The sequence below is a fragment of the Sciurus carolinensis genome, chromosome 10 (genome assembly GCF_902686445.1).
Source record: "Sciurus carolinensis chromosome 10, mSciCar1.2, whole genome shotgun sequence".
NCBI lineage: Eukaryota > Metazoa > Chordata > Mammalia > Rodentia > Sciuridae > Sciurus > Sciurus carolinensis.
Genome location: NC_062222.1, coordinates 86,135,433 through 86,154,780, shown reverse-complemented (window position 1 = coordinate 86,154,780; position 19,348 = coordinate 86,135,433). Strand labels below are relative to the sequence as shown.

Genomic DNA, 19,348 nt, shown 5'->3' with positions numbered 1-19,348 from the left:
AGGAAAATAAAAAAATTCTTAGAAGTAAACAAGAACAAACACACATCATATAAAAATCTCTGGGACACTATGAAAGCAGTACTTAGAGGAAGATTTATTTCATGGAGTGCATTCAATAAATGAAGAAAAAATCAACAAATAAATGACTTAACACTACAGCTCAAATCCCTAGCAAAAGAGGAACAGACCAACACCAAAAGTAGTAGAAGACAGGAAATAGTTAAAATCAGAGCTGAAATCAATGAAACTGAAACAAAAGAAACAATAGAAAAAATTGACAAACTAAATAGTTGGTTCTTTAAAAAATAAACAAAATTGATAAACCCTTAGCCACACTAACAAAGTGAAGGAGAGAGAAAACTCAAATTACTAAAATTTGGAATGAACAAGGAAATATCACTACAGACACAAGTGAAATACAAAACATAATTAGAAGCTATTTTGAAAATCTATACTCCAACAAAACAGAAAATCTCAAAGACATCAACAGGTTTCTAAAGACATATGAATTACCTAAACTGAAGCAGGAGGACATACACAATTTAAATAGATCAATTTCAAGTAATGAAATAGAATAAGTCATCAAAAGCCTACCAACAAAGAAAAGTCCGGGACCAGATGGGTTCTCAGCCGAGTTCTACAAAATCGTTAAAGAAGAGCTCATTCCAATACTCCTCAAAGTATTTCATGAAATAGAAGAGGAGGGACCCTTCCAAACTCATTCTATGAAGCCAATATCACCCTGATACCTAAGACAGAGACATATTGAGGAAAGAAAATTTCAGACCAATATCCTTAATGAACATTGAAGCAAAAATTCTCAACAAAATTTTAGCAAATCGCATACAACCATATATTTAAAAGATAGTGCACCAAGATCAAGTAGGTTTTATCCCAGGGATACAAGTTTGGTTCAACATTCGGAATCAATAAATGTAATTCACCATATCAATGTACTTAAAGTGAAGAATCGCATGATTATTTCAATAGATGCAGAAAAAGCATTTGATAAAATGCAGCATCCCTTCATGCTGAAAACACTAGAAAAAATAGGGATAGTGGGAACATTCCTTAACATTGTAAAGGCCATCTATGCTAAGCCCATGGCCAATATCATTCTAAATGGTGAAAAACTGAAAACATTCCCCCTAAAAGCTGGAACAAGTCAGGGATGCCCTCTTTCACCACTTCTATTCAACATTGTCCTTGAAACTCTAGCCAGAGCAATTAGACAGACCAAGGAAATTAAAGGGACACTAAAAGGAAATGAAGAACTCAAACTATCCCTATTTGCTGATCACATGATTATATATTTTGAGGAACCTGGAATTCCACCAGAAAACTTTTAGACCTCATATATGAATTCAGTAAGCAGCAGGTTATAAGATCAATGCTCATAAATCTAATGCATTTTTATACATAAGTGACAAATCTTCAGGAAGAGAAGTTAGGAAAACTATCCCATTCTCAATAGCCTCGAAAAAAATAAAATCCTTGGGAATCAATCTAACAAAAGAGTTGAAAGACCTCTACAATGAGAACTACAGAACACTAAAGAAAGAAATTAAAGGAAAACTTAGAAGATGGAAAGATCTCCCATGTTCTTGGCAGAATTAATATTGTCAAAATGGCCATACTACCAAAAGTGCTATACAGATTCAATGCTATTCCAATTAAAATCTATTTCTGTACTTACAGAAATAGAGCAAGCAATCATGAAATTCATCTGGAAGAATAAGAAACCCAGAATAGCTAAAACAATCCTTAGCAGGAAGAATGAAGCAGGGGGTATTGCAATACCAGAACTTCAACTATAGTACAAAACAATAGTAACAAAAACAGCATGGTATTGGCACCAAAATAGACAGGTAGATCAATGGTACAGAATAGAGGACATGGACACAAACCCAAATAAATACAATTTTCTCATACTAGACAAAGGTGTCAAAAATATGCAATGGAGAAAAGATAGTCTCTTCAACAAATGGTGCTGGGAAAACTAGAAATCCATATGCAGCAGAATGAAACTAAACTCCTATCTTTCACTCTGCACAAAACTCAACTCAAAATGGATCAAGGACCATGGAATCAGACCAGAGACCCTGCATCTTATAGAAGAAAAAGTAGGTCCAAATCTTCAACATGTTGGCTTAGGATCAGACTTCCTTAACAGGACTCCCATAGCACAAGAAATAAAAGCAAGAATCAACAACTGGGATAGATTTAAACTAAAAAGCTTTCTCTCCGCAAAGGAAACTATCAGTAATGTGAAGAGAAAGCCTACAGAGTGGGAGAAAATCTTTGCCACTCATACTTCAGATAGAGCACTAATTTTCAGAATATATAAAGAACTAAAAAAACTACAACAAGAATACAAAAAAACCCAATCAACAAATGGTCTAAGGAAATGAACAGACACTTCACAGAAGAAGATCTACAACAATCAACAGATATATGAAAAAATGTTCAACATCTCTAGTAATAAGAGAAATGCAAATCAAAACTACCCTAAGATTCCATCTCACCCCAATTAGAATGGCTATTACCAAGAACACAAGCAACAATAGGTGTTGGCGAGGATGTGGGGAAAAAGGTACACTCATACATTGCTGGTGGGGTTGAAAATTAGTGCAGCCACTCTGGAAAGCAGTGTGGAGACTCCTCAGAAAACTTGGAATGGAACCACCATTTGACCCAGCTATCCCACGCCTCGGCCTATACCCAAAGGGCTTAAAATCAGTATACTACAGAGATACAGCCATATCAATGTTCATAACTGCTCAATTCACAATAGCCAGATTGTGGAACCAACCTAGATGCCCTTCAATTGATGAATGGATAAAGAAACTGTGGTATATTTACAATGGAATTTTACTCAACCATAAAGAATAATAAAATTATGGCATTTGCAGGCAAATGGATGAAATTGGAGAATATCATGCTAAGTGAGATAAGCCAATCTCAAAAAACCAAAGGACAAATGATCTCGCTGATAAGCAGATGATGGCACATAATGGGGATAGGAGGGGCAAGAATGGAGGAAGGAGGGACTGTATAGAGGGAAAAGAGGAGTGAGAGGGGTGGGGGGGAGGGAAAAAATAACAGAATGAATCAAACACCATTACCCTATTTAAATGTATGATTACTCAAATGGTATGCCTTACTCCATGTGCCAACAGAGAAACAACGATGTATCCCATTTATTTACAATAAAAATAAATTTTTTAAAAGTTGAAAATATTTACAGTAATAAAATCATAACTACTTCTTTAATGATATAAAGGTGCTATATAGAGATTGTTTCTGAAATTGTAATTAAGTCATTTGTTAAAGTAAAAAAAAAATCTAAATATTTTTCTTTTAGTTTTTTTTCTAAACATATAGTACATTATTATTTTCTACAGTCACCCTTCTGGAATACTATTGAACCATAGGAAAAAATTCTGTCCATTATGTTAATATCGATGAAACCAGAGATCATTATGTTTCATGAAATAAACCAGGCACAGAAAGGCAAATACTACATGAATATCATTGTATGTGGAATATGAAAAGTTAATGTCACAGATGTTAATAATAAAATGGTGGTTTCACTGGGGAGAGTGAGGAGTAAGGAGGAATGAGGAGAGGTTTGATCGACGAGTATTAAGTTATAGTTCATCAATGTTCTAAATTTTAAACTGGCCCTCTTTCCTATTCAGCACTGTGCCTTCAACCCCTTGTGCAATAGTTGTTACGTCCTAAGCATTTGGTACCTTAACTGTATAAATGAATCAAACACCTAGCTGGTCTTTCTTCTTCGAGTCTTGTTCTCATCCAATACATTATTTCTTCTCTTGCTAGAATGTTCATTTTGAAATACCAATCTCATAGTGTCTTTCTTTTTCTAATCATTTCTCAATTACTATTTATTACTTCAAGATAAATTTTGAATTTATTAGCATACTATCTAATACCCTCCCATCTACCTCTTCAGCCACACCTCTGGTCATGGCATACTTTGTTCCCTGAACTATCTTCTGTTTTACTTAACTCTCTTGAAAAATTAACTTCCTTTGATTCAGAAAATCCATTTTCTTTCTTTCAGTCTGATTAAACTACTCATCCATCAGCTCTTAAACCATCTTCACATTCTCTAGGAAGCTATTCTCCTTTAGTCTATATAAGGTGCCCTTCCTAATCTGTACTTTCCTTATTTTTATTATTACATTAGAGTTTTAAATACTTATTGGTTTTTTATTAAAAATCATATTTGTCCATGTTGACAATTTTTTGAAAATATAGGGAAAAGTCTCAAAATAAACTTAACTAATCTCTCACAAATATTTATTTTATGCCCATAAGTGAACACATTTTACTGTACATCCTCCTCCTTCTTAATGTGCATTTGTGAACGCACAACCCACTCATCCCCCAAAATGCAGACAGAATAATCTCATTTTTAAGTGTGTTATTTTTATTTTCAGTTTTTTACTGACACAAAATAATTGTAAATATTTATGGAATACCATGTGATGTTTTCATACATGCGTACATTATATAGTGTTTGAATCCAAATAAACGCAGGTCCTTAAACAATCATCATTTCTTTGTGGTGAAAATATTCAAATTATTTTCTTCTAGGTCTTTTGAAATACATGGTATATTATTGTTATCTATAGTCAACCTCACTGGGCAACACCAGAATTGATTTCACCTTAACTGTAACTTAGTACCCATTAACAGACCATTCCTTCTTTTTCCTACTCTCCCCAACCTCTAGTAATTACCATTCTACCAACTTGTATGACTTCAACTTATTTATTTTCCACATATGAGTAACATCATGCAATATTCTTTATTCTGTGCCTGACTTATTTCACATACCACAGTGATTTTCAGTTCTATCCATGTTGTCACAAGTGACAGTATTCCATTTATTATGACTAAATACTATTCAGTCTTATGTATGTGTGTGTATATACACACACACACTTATACATATATATACACACATATACAAATACACATATATAAATATATATGCACATATGCATATATTATATATACCATATTTTCTTTATTCATTCATTGATGGACACTTAGATTGATCTATTTCTTGGCCATTGAGATGTATTGGCAGATGTCTCTTCAACACACAGATTTCATTTCCTTGAGACTTATGCCCAGCTTTCCATTACTGTAACAAAATACCCAAGATAATAAACTTTAAAAGAGGGAAGATTTATTTTGAAGGTTTCAGTCTGTGGTTGCTTGGCACCATTACCTTTGGGCTACATTGAGGCATCATGGAGGGGAGCATGTGGCAGAGGAATCTGCCTACCTCACAGCAGCCAGGAAGCAAAGATCAAGATAGAAACTGGGGTTCTACAACCCTTTTTGAGAGAATACTTCTCAAAGAACTAATTTTCTCTCATTAGATTTTGCCTTTCATAGACCCCCATCCCTTCTCAATAGCTCCATGGGTTGGGGATCAAGCCTTTGAGACATGATCCTTTCTGGGATACCTATTCAAAACATCAACCTAGTAATGGAATTGCTGACTCATGGGCTATCTCTATTTTTAATTTTTTGAGGAACCTTCATACTATTTTACATAATGGCAGTACTAATTTACATTTCTGCCAACAGGATGTAAGAGTTCCCTTTTCTCCATGTCCTTTCCAGCACTCATTATCTTGTGTCTTTTTGATAAGAAAAAGCCATTGTAAATGGAGCAAGGTGAAATCTCATTGTGGTTTTGGTTTCCAATTTCCTAATGATAATTGATGTTGAACATTTTTCTACATACCCATTGGCTATTTGTATGTCTTCTTTAGAAAAATGTTCATGCAGGTCTTTTAAATGGGTTGTTTTCTTACTGTTGAATTGCTTGAGCTCCTTACACATTGTGAACATTAACCTCTTTTCAGATGTATAGTTTTCAAATATTTTTATCCCATTCCATCTGCTGTCTCTTCCTCTGATGATTGTTTCCTTTGTGATGTAGAAGCTTTTAGTTTTATATAATCTCACTTGTTGGTTTTGCTTTTTTTCCTATGCATTTGGGGTCTTATCAAAAAAAAATTTTAATGTCATAAAACTTTCCCTTTATATTTTATTCTAATATAATTTTATAGTGTCAAATAACTTAAGACTTTAATCCATCTTAAGTTGATTTTTGCATATTATGAGATACAGGTGTCTAGCATCATACTTCTGCATACTTCCCCAGCACTATTTATTGAAGAGACTATCCTTTCCCAATGCATGTGATGGCACCTTCATCAAAAATCAGTTGACTACAGATAACCGTTTTTTCTAGGCTCCCTTTTCTGTTCCATTATCCTGCCTGTTTTTATGCCCAGAGTGAACTTTTTAAAACTATAGATTTAGAGATATTCTTTAGAGTTATTTTTAAATTTCCTACTGACCTTAGGAAAAGATTTGTATCCTTACTATAACCTGTATATCCAGGGAGGATCTGATTTCCCTCTGCCTTTCCATAACTTACCATTACTCCCTCCACACTATCAAATTGGAGTTCTCATGTCTATACTTAACAATAATTCTTTTCCCACCACAAAGGGAGTTCTCTCTGTATGTTCTCCACTATTCCATATTTTTCTCAATTTTTAATATCTTACCTATAAAAAGTTTCTTGTCTTTATCAGTAGTCATTTTATGCAAGCTAGGATATACTTAAAGACTTAAGATAGTTCATCAAAAGGTGAAAGTTTTTATTGTTCATTTTTTCAAGAGATTGAAAGGAGCCATAACAAGATGCCTACCTGAATAGAGCTTTAGCTATAAGGGTGCCATACAACAATATGGATACTACTTATTTGTTTTTAAGTCTGTCCCAGTCAAACACAGACTCAGTAAATAAAAACTTCTAATGTGTACATACACGGAGTCTATTTCTAATTTGCTACCAATGTTAAAAACTGAAGGGAACTTAGAAATATGATTATAAAACTATAGGACAGGTGGGGATGGGAAGGATGGTAGATTGAGACAGACATTACCCTATATACATGTATGAAAAAAATTATAAAAAAATATTTATCACTGTCAAAAAAAGTTAATGAGAAAATAAATTTAAATAAAAATACAGGCATAAGTCAATAGAGGTGAACACAGCTAAATTCTCTGTGTGTTTCAATGATAGGTTCATTCTGTTCATAACTTTAAAAATAATATTTTTGAAAACAAGAAAAGCTTTTGCTCTCAGGACTGTTATTTTGGTTGAAGAGAAAAAATTTTTTCCTAACCCTAAATGTGTAAACACTAGGAACATAAAGAATATTATCAAGCTATCCGTAAATAACTTAAAATGTAAATGATCCTTCATTCATCAGTATTACGTAGACATGACCAAAATGGTTACAAATTGTTAATTGTGTTAATACTATTTCACAACTATACCCTACCATATTGCTTTTATTATTTCATCATTTAATGAGGGATTATATCCTCAAACTACAATTAAATCTGTCTAGTATATCTACATGTTTATCAGAGTGAATAATGTATATATTTTGGAGAAAAATGGTCAGAGCCAGGGGGAATAAGCGTGGTCGGTTTGCAAGAGCAAATGTGAATACTAGAACATCTACAATGAGAAACCAACTGTTAGGAAAAATAAAAAATGCAAAATGCATCACCAGATGTTAGGGGCAGTTGTGGCTCCCTGATAGCTCCCAGAAAAACTCTCTGCAGACACGAAGTCTCACACAAGGGACTTTATTTATGCGGTCTGCTTAGGGAGAAAAGAAGGGGTGAAAGAGAGATGGCGAGTGGCTTCTCCCAGATATTGGAATCTCCCGGGCTGGGAGGAACCAATAGCATGTTAGGACATAACGTGGGAGGCAGGAAGATGGCGACAGTATAAGCAGGAAATTCCTGTAACGTAAGAGGCAGGCACAGTGTAGATTGACAGGTGGTGGGAAGGCCAGAAATTCCTATAACAGGAAAGGCGAGCAGCTTTATACCTTACACCAACTCCCACCACCCTCACCACCCCTCAAAAAGGAGAAGAGAAACAACAACTTACATAACTACAGAAACAATGATCAGTCTTTGAACAAGAGGAGCAGATAAGAAGTCAGAAACTATGATTCTCTTGAGAAGTTCCAACCTAGGAGGCGAGGTTGGGTCACAAATGCTCCATGCCTGAGGAGATAGATCCAGAAGCAGACAGGGGACCTAGAAGACCCTGGCAGGATGATTAGGTGGAATACCTCAAAAGGAGAAGCTAGGTAGGCCCATCTCTGCATATCTCTCTCCTCTCCTTCCTGCCAGACGAGCGTCTGTGTGCATCTTCACACAAAAGATGAATACGGTACTTATTGCATGAAATAGGGTATATAGGAGAGGACCAGATAGAGATACTGAGAAGGATGGGGAGCATCCGTACCCTGAAGATCAATCATCAGATCACTTCACCAGTCATAACATTCTTAAATGTTAGAGAGGCTGTATTTGAAGAAATATCTCAGGAGGCAATAGCCTAGAATTTTCCTTAACTGCAAGAAAACGTAAAACATCACAAAGAGCCCGTGAATGTCACACTACTAAAAACACAAATACAAGATGTGATAGTCTTAGAATAGCAAGTATAAAAAGGAAAATCCTTAACACTATTACAGAGAAAAGACAGATTGCCTACAGGAAAATAATAAGAAGATTGACATTTGACTTTTATCAGCACACTGCTTGTAATGAAAAAACTGAGCAAAATGTCTAGGAGCAAAAATCCTTTGAATGTTGATTTCTATACATAGTCAAATGATCAAGTAAGCAAAGCAGAGGAGTTGATGGTCTTGATACGGCCGTTTACTGGTGATGAGTTCTGCTTCCTCAAATGTTGAAGTTTGAACATAAGAGAAGCAGATTTTATTTAAAGATAATACAGACTTCTCCCCAGAAGGAGAAGGGGGCCATGACTGATGTTCTAGAGTCCCAGAGAAGTGAGCACACCCTACATCTTTTATAGATCTTTCCCCCTTTATCTCTCCTTCCTGCCTACATGACTAGGCCCAGGAGTTGTTGGTGACACAGCAAGAAAGGTGAGCAGCAGATGGCAGGGGGAGGGCCAAAGTGATTCAGGCAGGTAAGCCCTCCCCCACTCCCCCCCCCCCCCGCCCCCCAGGGGCATTAATTAGCAGCTCCCTGCCTGTAATCCCTGCCAAGGACCAGTAAATTTGGTAATCAATGGGCTCCGGAGATCCTTGACATTCCATTCTCCCAGGGGCAGTCTCCAACTTCCAGATGCAGATGACTTTCAAGGCCTCCATTTCCTCCATTTGACCTGATCCCCTATTTCTCTCTTTTCCCCCCTATTTCTACACTAACAACCTGTACCCAATTCTGGCTTCAGTCTTGTTTTCTAGTTCTTTATGAGTTTGTTAGAATATTAAATATTTAATTGCATTTTAGCCATATTTCAGACATGATACATGGCTGCTCCTGTCCTTGGGCCTCCTACCAATTGCCTCCTATGATTGAATGTGACCATTGTGTTTTCTGCCACTGAAGAAAATCTTTGGAAACTACATTTAGGTCATTCCTTTGATTAATATGTTTACTTTTTGATATGGTACTTTTTATTTATGACCTAAGTGCATTCCCCTGCCTCCCCATTACCCTAAAAGAATAATCTCCTAGATTTAAAACTTATTTGAATTCTCTGACCTGAAGTCTCTGACCTGATTTCCATCACAAAAGCCCATTCTTCTATTAACCCTGTGTATCTGCCAGACTTGAGTCATGACTTTTCCCAATCTGGTTTATTCAAATACTGCTTAAACCTTAGGGCAGATTGAAATTTTTAGTAGAACACAAGATTATATGCTCTTTTAGAGTTTAAGGCTACATTGTGCCCATAAGAAATCAGGAAGAATATGAACTTAAATTTAAATCTTAGTCTTGCAATTTACTAGCTGTGACTCAAGGCAGGTTCTACTGAACATACCTAAATCTATTTTTATAACATAGGAAGAATTCAATTGGAAAGGCATTTTATGTTTAAAGCGTCAAAAAAAAAAAAAAAATAGACTGTCAATAAAACTGAATTTTCTTTCCTTCCTCCCTCATAATGAAAGACCCTAAGCCCCCCTGTCCAAGGAAGAACCCACGTAATCACTGGCTGCAAAAGCAAGAGGCAGTTTATTGGTTACACAGGCGCCTGCGGGTGCTCAGTAAAACCTCAGCCGGAGCTTCGGTTATGTGGCACACCGGGCTTTTGGGGTACAGGTTTTTATAGGGTAAAGGGGCAGGTTTCGCGCGCGCGGTAAGCAACAGGTTTCCTATTGGTTATTTTGAATCCAGCACGTACACAGCACATAGGTTACTTGAAGGGTAAGGTTATTATATCCCAAAAAAATCCACAATTATTACTTGGTATTCTTGGTATTTTTATGGTTCCTGGTTCCCGCTTATCAGTTCCTGATTGTTCAGGCACTCCCTGGGACCCGATGATCTATGCTTTCCCAACCGCCCTATTCTTTCTTAACCTAGTTATCAGTTTAACGACCTCCAGGTAGGCCGTGCAACCTTCCCAGGGGGGGGGGTTGGTAGAGTGTCCTAGGTCATGGGTTTAAGACAAAGAGCTGGGGCCTTTCATTTCCCCCCTTTTTCTTTATCATGGATAGAATCTTATATCCATTTGTTCATTCCGCCTCGGTTATGGAGAGTATTCATCAGTCTGCTTAATCATTTGGTACTGTTGAGTAAGGACCATAGTCTGGATCGTGGAAAGTCGATCCTTCATAAACTGTACTAGTCTGTTCAAGATGCAGGGCCCGAAGGTGAAGATTAGTATTAAAATTATCAGAGGGCCAGCTATAGTAGATAGCAAGGTAGTCAACCAGGGAGACTTACTAAACCAATGTTCAAACCATCCTTGTTGTGTCTCAAGTTCTCTCTGCCGTTTGGCTAATCTTTCTGTTACCTTTTCCATGGTTTCTCTGACTACTCCTGTATGATCTGCATAAAAGCAACACTGTTCTTTTAGGGCTACACAGAGGCCTCCTTCTTGCAAGAACAATAGATCTAGTCCTCTTCTGTTCTGCAGCACAACCTCAGAGAGGGAAGTAAGAGATTTCTCCAGGGCTGTAATAGATTTTGCCATAGCAGTTAGGTCCTCATTCATGGCGGCTTGTAGATATAAGTATTGATTTCCCTGTATTATTGCAGCTGTTCCTGTACCGATTCCTGCAGCAATTCCCCCTACTCCTAGCAACAGAGCTATGGTCAGGCTAATGGGTTCCCGGGGGTACCTCTTTTGGCCTTCTAAGTGACTCAGAACATACTCTGATTGTAAATAGGATATCCTAGGCCATAGTTGAACTAATACACAGAAATCGGTTGTGACATTTAAAACGGCAGTGGACACACAAGGGGTTAGTCCAGTGTTGCATGCCCAGTAGGTCCCGCTAGGTCCCCAGATATATTGATGGCCGTCCTGAGTTGGGAGGGTCTGATTACAAAGGGAGTAATGTGACCTAGGTACCTTGCCTATACATAGGCCTTGCCCACTGACTTCAGGGATTGTAAGTTTAGAGCTAGGTAGGGAGGAACACTTGCTATTAGGGGTACTACTATTCGTCCAGCCAGCTGTGGTGGCGATTCCCTCGTAATAAGGTGGGCTAGAGGCTAGACATAACCAACAGTCTAGGGTTTTGTCTGGACTGGTGGAATTGAGGGCTTGAAACGCTCCTTGGACTAGGCGCAACAGCCGATCCCCAGTGCCCAGAGGAGGAGATTCAACAAAGGGGCTTCTGGGAAGGACGCTATCTGATGGTGTGGACGCAGGGCTAGTAGGTGGGGGTACGGTCTTGGAGGGTTCTTTCGATTCAGGGACTGAGGGTACCCGCTGGTCTCCAAGAACCAAATTGGGGCCTACTGGGGTTTTTGTTTCTTTTGCTTCTACCTGAATTCGGAATAGGAGCCCTGGATCGCCTTGCGGAGTGTGTAGGCGAACTCCCCATAAATATCCTTGGAGCCATGCTATTTGTTTTTTTTCCTTCCTGGGTAAATCTGATAGTTACATTAGATTCACCTGGGGTTGTTTCTGAAAATTGCACGTAGTCACTTCTAGGTTTTCCCTTGAGCCAATACCCATTTGAACTAGTTTCACAACCCCATGAGGCACAATAGTAGGCTTCTGGCCCCCCACATTGGTAGGTTCTGGTGCGCCCAGGGCAAAAATACCAAGATCGGAATCTGCAGGGTGGATAGGAGTCCCCTTTGGTTTTCTGAGTGTGTTCCCAAGATCCTTCAGCTAACTTACAAAGATCGAAAGTTAAGTCCGGCCACCAGGTGTTTAGGGCATGATGCCCTTGAGCCAGGACTAATTTCTTTCCAGTTTCAATATTGTGAATAGACCAAACTAGATTTCTGGATACATGCGGACTGCCATAGGGCATCACAGGAAACAAAGCTAAGATAATTAACAACGTGAAAGTCTTATCTTTAGCGGATTTTGGGTGCGTCGTAACCTCCATGTTGATTCCTGGGGTGTCGGGGCGGAGTCTTGTGGATGTGCCGCTTTCGCGTGGGCTGCGTGGATCCAGGCTGCAATGCCGTCTACCTTGATGGCGGTAGGGGTGGTCAGCAAGACGGTGTAAGGTCCTTTCCAGCGAGGTTCAAGGTTTTTGCTCTGATGTCTCCGGACCCAGACGGTGTCTCCTATCTTGAAGGAGTGTGGCACTGTTGGTTTCTCCAGCTGTTCCTTATAGGCTGCCGCTAGGGGCTTCCAGACTTCATTTTGGACTAACTGCAATGCACGCAAATGGGTCTGCAGGGTGGGGGTGAATAGAGCAGAAATCTCAGTTTCATAGAAATTGACAGCGGGTGGTGGGGCACCATACAGAATTTCAAAGGGGGTTAGTCCTTGAGGGCCAGGGGTGTTCCTGGCCCTGTACAAAGCTAAAGGCAGGAGTTGCACCCAGTCTCTAGTGCCAGTTTCAAGCGTTAATTTGGTTAAAGTCTCCTTGATAGTTCTATTCATTCTTTCTACCTGCCCTGAGCTTTGGGGTCGGTAAGCACAATGTAATTTCCAATTAATCCCCAATGTACTGGCCACTAACTGACTTACCTGGGAGGTGAAGGCAGGCCCGTTATCTGAACCAATGGCCCCAGGTACACCATACCTTGGAAAGATTTCTTCCAGTAGCTTCTTTGCTACGACTTTAGCAGTCTCATGCCGAGTGGGATATGCTTCTACCCATCCTGAAAAAGTGTCTACAAAAACTAAAAGATACCTGTATCCATACATACCAGGCTTGATTTCTGTGAAGTCGACTTCCCAACTGGTTCCAGGCTTGTGCCCTCTGGCCCGGATTCCAATCCCAAATTTTATTTTACCTGCGTTAACCTGAGCACAAGCTTGACAATTTCTCACGACTTGCCTGATGATTGAGTCTCTGTGGGGCAGGTATAGATTTCCTTCTCCATGATCCAAGAGGGTTCTCATCTTTTTAGCTCCCAAATGAGTAAGTCGGTGCAAGGACCTTATTAGTTCTTTGGTGTGTTTGATAGGCATTACAGTTTTTCCCTGGTATTCCCATGTGCCTTCAGCCGGGTTATAGGTGGCCTCTAGGTGTTGCACAATGTCCAAATCTGGGTCCTCATAGACCCAGTGTTCATCGAAGTCCTCAGGCGACTTCTTAACCTTTTGTGGCAATAGGGTGGTCACTAGGAGTTGTGGTCCTAGAGCCGCATTTCTTGCAGTTTCGTCTGCCAGCCTGTTCCCTTTTGCCTCCGGGTGATCCCCCTTCTGGTGACCGGGACAGTGTACTATGCTTAGTTTCTTTGGCAAGAACAAGGCTTTTAGTAAGGCTAAAATTTCAGTTTTATTTTTGATCTCCTTTCCATCTGAAGTTAGCAATCCTCGCCGTCGATAAATTTCTCCATGAATGTGGGCGGTGGCAAAGGCATACCTACTGTCTGTATACACATTGAGTTTCTTTCCTTCAGCTAGTTTTAATGCCTGTGTTAAGGCTATCAATTCTGCCCGCTGAGCTGAAGTTCCTCCCGGTAGTGCACTTGCCCAAATTACCTCTGACTCGGTGGTGATAGCTGCTCCCGCCCGTCGTTCCCCATCAAGTAGATAACTGCTTCCATCAGTGTACCATACCAGCTCTGCGTCCTTCATAGGTTGATCTGTGAGATCTGGTCTGGTTCCTTGGGTTTCTGCAAGAATCTGCTGGCAGTTATGGGGGGTAGGTCCTCCTGGAAGGGGCAGGAGTGTTGCTGGGTTTAAGGTGACAACGGGGCCGAATTGGATTCGGTCCGTGTCCAGCAGCAGAGATTGGTAGTGGGTGAGCCGGGCATTAGAAATCCAGCGGTCGGGAGGTTGACGAATAATGGCCTCGATGGTATGGGGTGTTAGTAAAGTTAATGGCTGTCCCAGAGTCAATTTGGTGGCATCTTTAATTAGGATGGCGACTGCCGCCACCATCCGAAGGCAAGGGGGCCATCCTGATGCTACAGGATCCAATTTCTTGGACAAGTAGGCTATAGGACGCCTCCAAGGTCCTAATTTTTGGGTTAGGACTCCTTTAGCATAGCCTTGTTTCTCGTCTACAAACAGATCGAAGGGTCTGGTGACATCTGGCAGACCCAAGGCAGGGGCAGACAGGAGGGCCAATTTAATTTGATCAAATGCCATCTGATGTTCCTCAGTCCAAGTAAATGGGTTGTTTTGTTTTGTCAGTGGGTACAAAGGGGCTGCAATTTCCGCGAACCCAGGAATCCATAGTCTGCAAAATCCTGCAGTCCCTAGAAATTCCCGCAGCTGCTTGGGGTTCTTGGGGACTGGGATGCTTGAAATAGTCTCTTTTCTGGCTGGGGTCAGCCACCTTTGGCCATCACGTAGCTCATAGCCAAGGTAAGTAACTTTGGTTTGACAAATTTGTGCCTTTTTGGCTGATGCCCGGTACCCTAGTTGCCCTAGGGTTTGCAATAACGCTTTCGTTCCTTCCAGGCATTCCTCCTCAGAGGTAGCTGCCAATAAGATGTCATCCACATATTGGAGCATTATTAAGGAGGGGTGTCTTACCCGGAAGTCGGCCAAGTCCTGGTGTAAAGCCTCGTCAAAGAGTGTCGGGCTGTTCTTGAATCCCTGCGGTAGTCTGGTCCAGGTCAGCTGCCCAGAGAGCCCCTTCTCAGGATCCCTCCATTCAAATGCAAAGAGGGCCTGGCTTTGGGGGCTTAACCTTAGGCAGAAGAATGCGTCCTTTAAATCCAATACTGTGTACCAGGTGTGAGTGGGAGGCAGGGTGCTCAGGAGGTTGTAGGGATTAGGCACCGTGGGGTGAATATCTTCTACCCTTTTATTTACTTCTCTTAAGTCCTGAACTGGCCGGTAATCTTTAGTCCCGGGCTTCTTAACTGGGAGTAAGGGGGTATTCCAGGGCGATCGACAAGGGGTTAGAATGCCTTGGTCTAAGAGCCGCTGGATGTGTGGCTTAATGCCCTGGTAAGCCTCCATTGACATGGGGTACTGCTTGATGTTAATAGGGGAGGCAGTAGTCTTAAGTGGAATCACTATAGGGGGCTGGCGTATTGCCATCCCCACTTCCCCGGTTTCTGCCCAAGCTTCTGGGTAAGTAGTAATCCAATAGTCCATGTTCCGATCGGGTTGTGGGGTGCTATCAAATAGTCGGTACTCATCTTCCAATTTAAAGGTTAGTATATGTAAAGGAGCCCCGTTTGGTCCGCTGACTGAGGCTTTCCCATTTTCAAAATGAATTTGGGCTTTCAATTTAGTTAGTAAGTCTCTTCCTAGTAGTGGGTATGGACAGTCAGGTACATGTAAGAATGAGTGGGAGACTTTACCTGAGGCAAGATGCACTTCTCTTTTGGTGGTCCATCGGTAAGATTTGCACCCGGTGGCTCCTTGGACCCATGTGGTCTTGCTGCTCAAGGGCCCTGGAGCTTGGGTTAGTACCGAATGTTGGGCTCCGGTGTCTACTAGGAAAGTAATCGGTTGCTCCCCCACTCGAAGAGTTACCCGGGGCTCAGGGGGGAGCTCCTGGCCCTGACGCCCCTAATCTTCATCATCTAAAGCCAGCAATTGGGGGGCTCGGTTTGGGTACTTCCTTAAGTTGGGAAGCCTTTTTGGGTTCTTTGGACAGTCCTTAACCCAGTGTCCTTTTTCCTTGCAGTAGGCACATTGGTCATGCTCTACGAGGGGCCTGCTTCGCCCTTTTTCCTTTCCTAGCCTATTCTCCTTTAGTTCTGCCTGCGCGACCGTGGCCAGTATTTTACTTAATTCTTTATTTCTCTTTCGATCTCTTTCCCTTTCCCTTCTATCTAATTCCTCTTTGTATCTCATCTCTCTTTCCTCTTGCACTTTCCTAATTCTTTCTTCCCTTTCTTCTGGAGTTTCCCTCTTATTAAAAATCCTTTCTGCTTCCTTCAGTAGATCTGCCAAGGAATAGTCCTGCAGATTATCCAACCTTTGTAACTTGCTTCTTATATCTGGGGCTGATTGCCAGATAAATGCCATGGAGACGTTACCTTTCTGCTCCTCACTATCTGGATCGAAGGGAGTGAATCTTCGATAAGCCTCTTTCAACCTTTCTAGAAATGCGGTCGGGGTTTCTTCCGCCCGCTGGATAGTCTGTCTTACCTGGGCCAAATTAGTGGGCCGTCGCCCTGCTCCATGGAGACCCGCTATAAGCAACTGGCGATAGAGACGTAGGTGGTTCCTACCTTCATCAGTGCTATAGTCCCAATCTGGTCGGGTCAAAGGAAAGGCTTCATTGATCAGGTTTGGTAGTTGAGTGGGACGCCCATTATCCCCTGGAACATTTTTTTCGAGCCTCCAGTAACACTTTTTGTTTCTCCTCAGAGGTGAGGAGAGTCTGGAGAAGTTGCTGACAATCATCCCAGGTTGGCTGGTGGGTCACTAGAACAGACTCAATCAGAGAAATCAAGGCAACTGGGTCACTAGAGAAAGGAGGGTTATGAGCCTTCCAATTATAAAGATCAGAGGCGGAGAATGGCCAATACTGGTATGGACTATTAGGGCCCCCGGTCTGGCGCAAGGGGAAGGCTTTTGAAGTTTTCCCCAGATTTGGGGGTTCTCGGCGTCCCCGGAGTCGCCCCACCATGGGGGATGGGTCTGGAGGGGCACCGGCGACAGGTGATTCTTCCTCTTCTTCGGAGGAATCTGAATGGGGAGCTGGAAGAGGTTGGGGTGGATAGGGTGGGGGTTCCTCTGTCATCAGGTCCATCAGGGTGGATTCATCGGGTGGAAGGATCGTTCGCGACTTTGACCTGCTTGAGGCTGGGGGTTTAGACTTATCTAATATAGGGTACAACCTAGAACTTTGGGTAGATGGTGCCGGAATGGGAGCAAGGGGTGCAGATGGGAGAGGTGAGGGGCTTAGAGGAGAAGGGGGAGAGGGCTTAAGTGAGGAGAAAGGGGTGACCCATGGGGGTGGGTTAGAGACTAGATTTTCCCAAGTCACGATGTAGGGGACTTGATCTGGGTGTCCTCTGGGTCCTAGAATGAAAACTTGGGATTTGACCTGTGAAATAAGATCAAGGTTAAAGGTTCCTTCTTTGGGCCAACCGACATTGAAAGCTGGCCATTCAGAGGAGCAGAGTGCTATCCATTTTTTCTTTGTAATCTCGACCGACATGTTGTTGGCTCGGCTCCGGACATCCTGCCAATGGTCGAGAGTGAGACTTAGAGGGGTTACCATGGATTGCCCCATCTTTGCCTCAGGATGTAAAAGGAGGTAAAGAAAAGTACACAACAAGACAAAGACAAAACCACAAAAGACAATCGCTGCGCGCTTTCGACACAAGCCGAAAGTATCTAAGGGTGCCAACGAACTGGGGAGTTCTTGGCCAAATCTCAAAACGGTGTATCCTTCGGAGACACCTGAGGCCCCGAAAAATCGGGCGCCCGGGATCCCTGGGACGTCTCCCAGGGTGGCAGGGGAGAAGTCAGAGTTCGTCAACTCCTTCTCAGGCTGCCCAAAAATTACAAATGGAACACGCGTGCCCCTACAAAGTACTATCGCTGCGCTTCAAGACAGAAAGACAGAACAACTACACAAACCAAGACAGACAAGAACAAAAAATTTTTGTGCTGGCCAGCTTACCTCCCAGAGTACTTTCGGCCGTTCCTCGGGCAGGGGTCCGGGGTGATCTCGTCTGATCTCGGTGGGACCTCCAAATGAAAGACCCTAAGCCCCCCTGTCCAAGGAAGAACCCACGTAATCACTGGCTGCAAAAGCAAGAGGCAGTTTATTGGTTACACAGGCGCCTGCGGGTGCGCAGCAAAACCTCAGCCGGAGCTTCGGTTAAGCTGGCACACCGGGCTTTTGGGGTACAGGTTTTTTATAGGGTAAAGGGGCAGGTTTCGCGCGCCCGGTAAGCAACAGGTTTCCTATTGGTTATTTTGAATCCAGCACGTACACAGCACATAGGTTACTTGAAGGGTAAGGTTATTATATCCCAAAAAAATCCACAATTATTACTTGGTATTCTTGGTATTTTTATGGTTCCTGGTTCCCGCTTATCAGTTCCTGATTGTTCAGGCACTCCCTGGGACCCGATGATCTATGCTTTCCCAACCGCCCTATTCTTTCTTAACCTAGTTATCAGTTTAACGACCTCCAGGTAGGCCGTGCAACCTTCCCAGGGGGGGGGTTTGGTAGAGTGTCCTAGGTCATGGGTTTAAGACAAAGAGCTGGGGCCTTTCAATAATATGTGCAATATGTATATGATCCTTTGGTCTTGAAAAATAATTTTAAAAGTAAAAATAAAAATGGATATGTTCAGCCCACAAATTAAAAAAAAGTTAAAATCAGTTGACTGCACAAGGTGATAATTTATTTATGTTGACATCTGTGAATACCTACTTAAAACCAAATTAACACCAGGTTGAGGGGTGCATGCCTATAACCCCAGAGGCTCTGGAGGCTGAGGTGGGAAGATCACAAGCTCAAAACCAGACTGAGCAAAAGCAAGGCACTAAGCAACTCAGTAAGACCCTTTCTCTGAATAAAATACAAAATAGGGCTGGGGATGTGACTCAGTGATCAAGGTGCCCCTGAGTTCAACTCTGGTACCCAACAAACAAATAAATCATGAAATATTTATTGAATGCACAAAATATGTTGACCCTTTTCAATATGTTTTTACCTTACAGTTTCAAAATGTATTTGTGTTACTAGGGTATATAACCAGAAATATATCTGGTAATTTACAATGAGAAATACTGTCAGTCTAGCTAAATGGATCATAATTTTCAGGTTGACTAGCATTTTTTCTTGGTAGGCAAATTCACTGTAAAAAATCAAATTATCAAAATATTTTTATAAACATGAAATCAGGATCA

The 19,348-nt window shown here is 41.4% G+C and overlaps 1 protein-coding gene across 1 annotated transcript; it reads right to left on the bottom strand.

The window, feature by feature from the left end:
- Positions 1-11,897: 11,897 nt before the first annotated feature.
- On the bottom strand, positions 11,898-17,721 carry LOC124994647 (uncharacterized). The gene is given in 2 exon segments (XM_047566806.1): positions 11,898-16,807; positions 16,809-17,721. Coding segments are annotated over 2 exon segments (5,280 nt in total). The 5' UTR covers positions 17,715-17,721; the 3' UTR covers positions 11,898-12,433.
- Between the last annotated feature and the right edge of the window lie 1,627 nt (positions 17,722-19,348).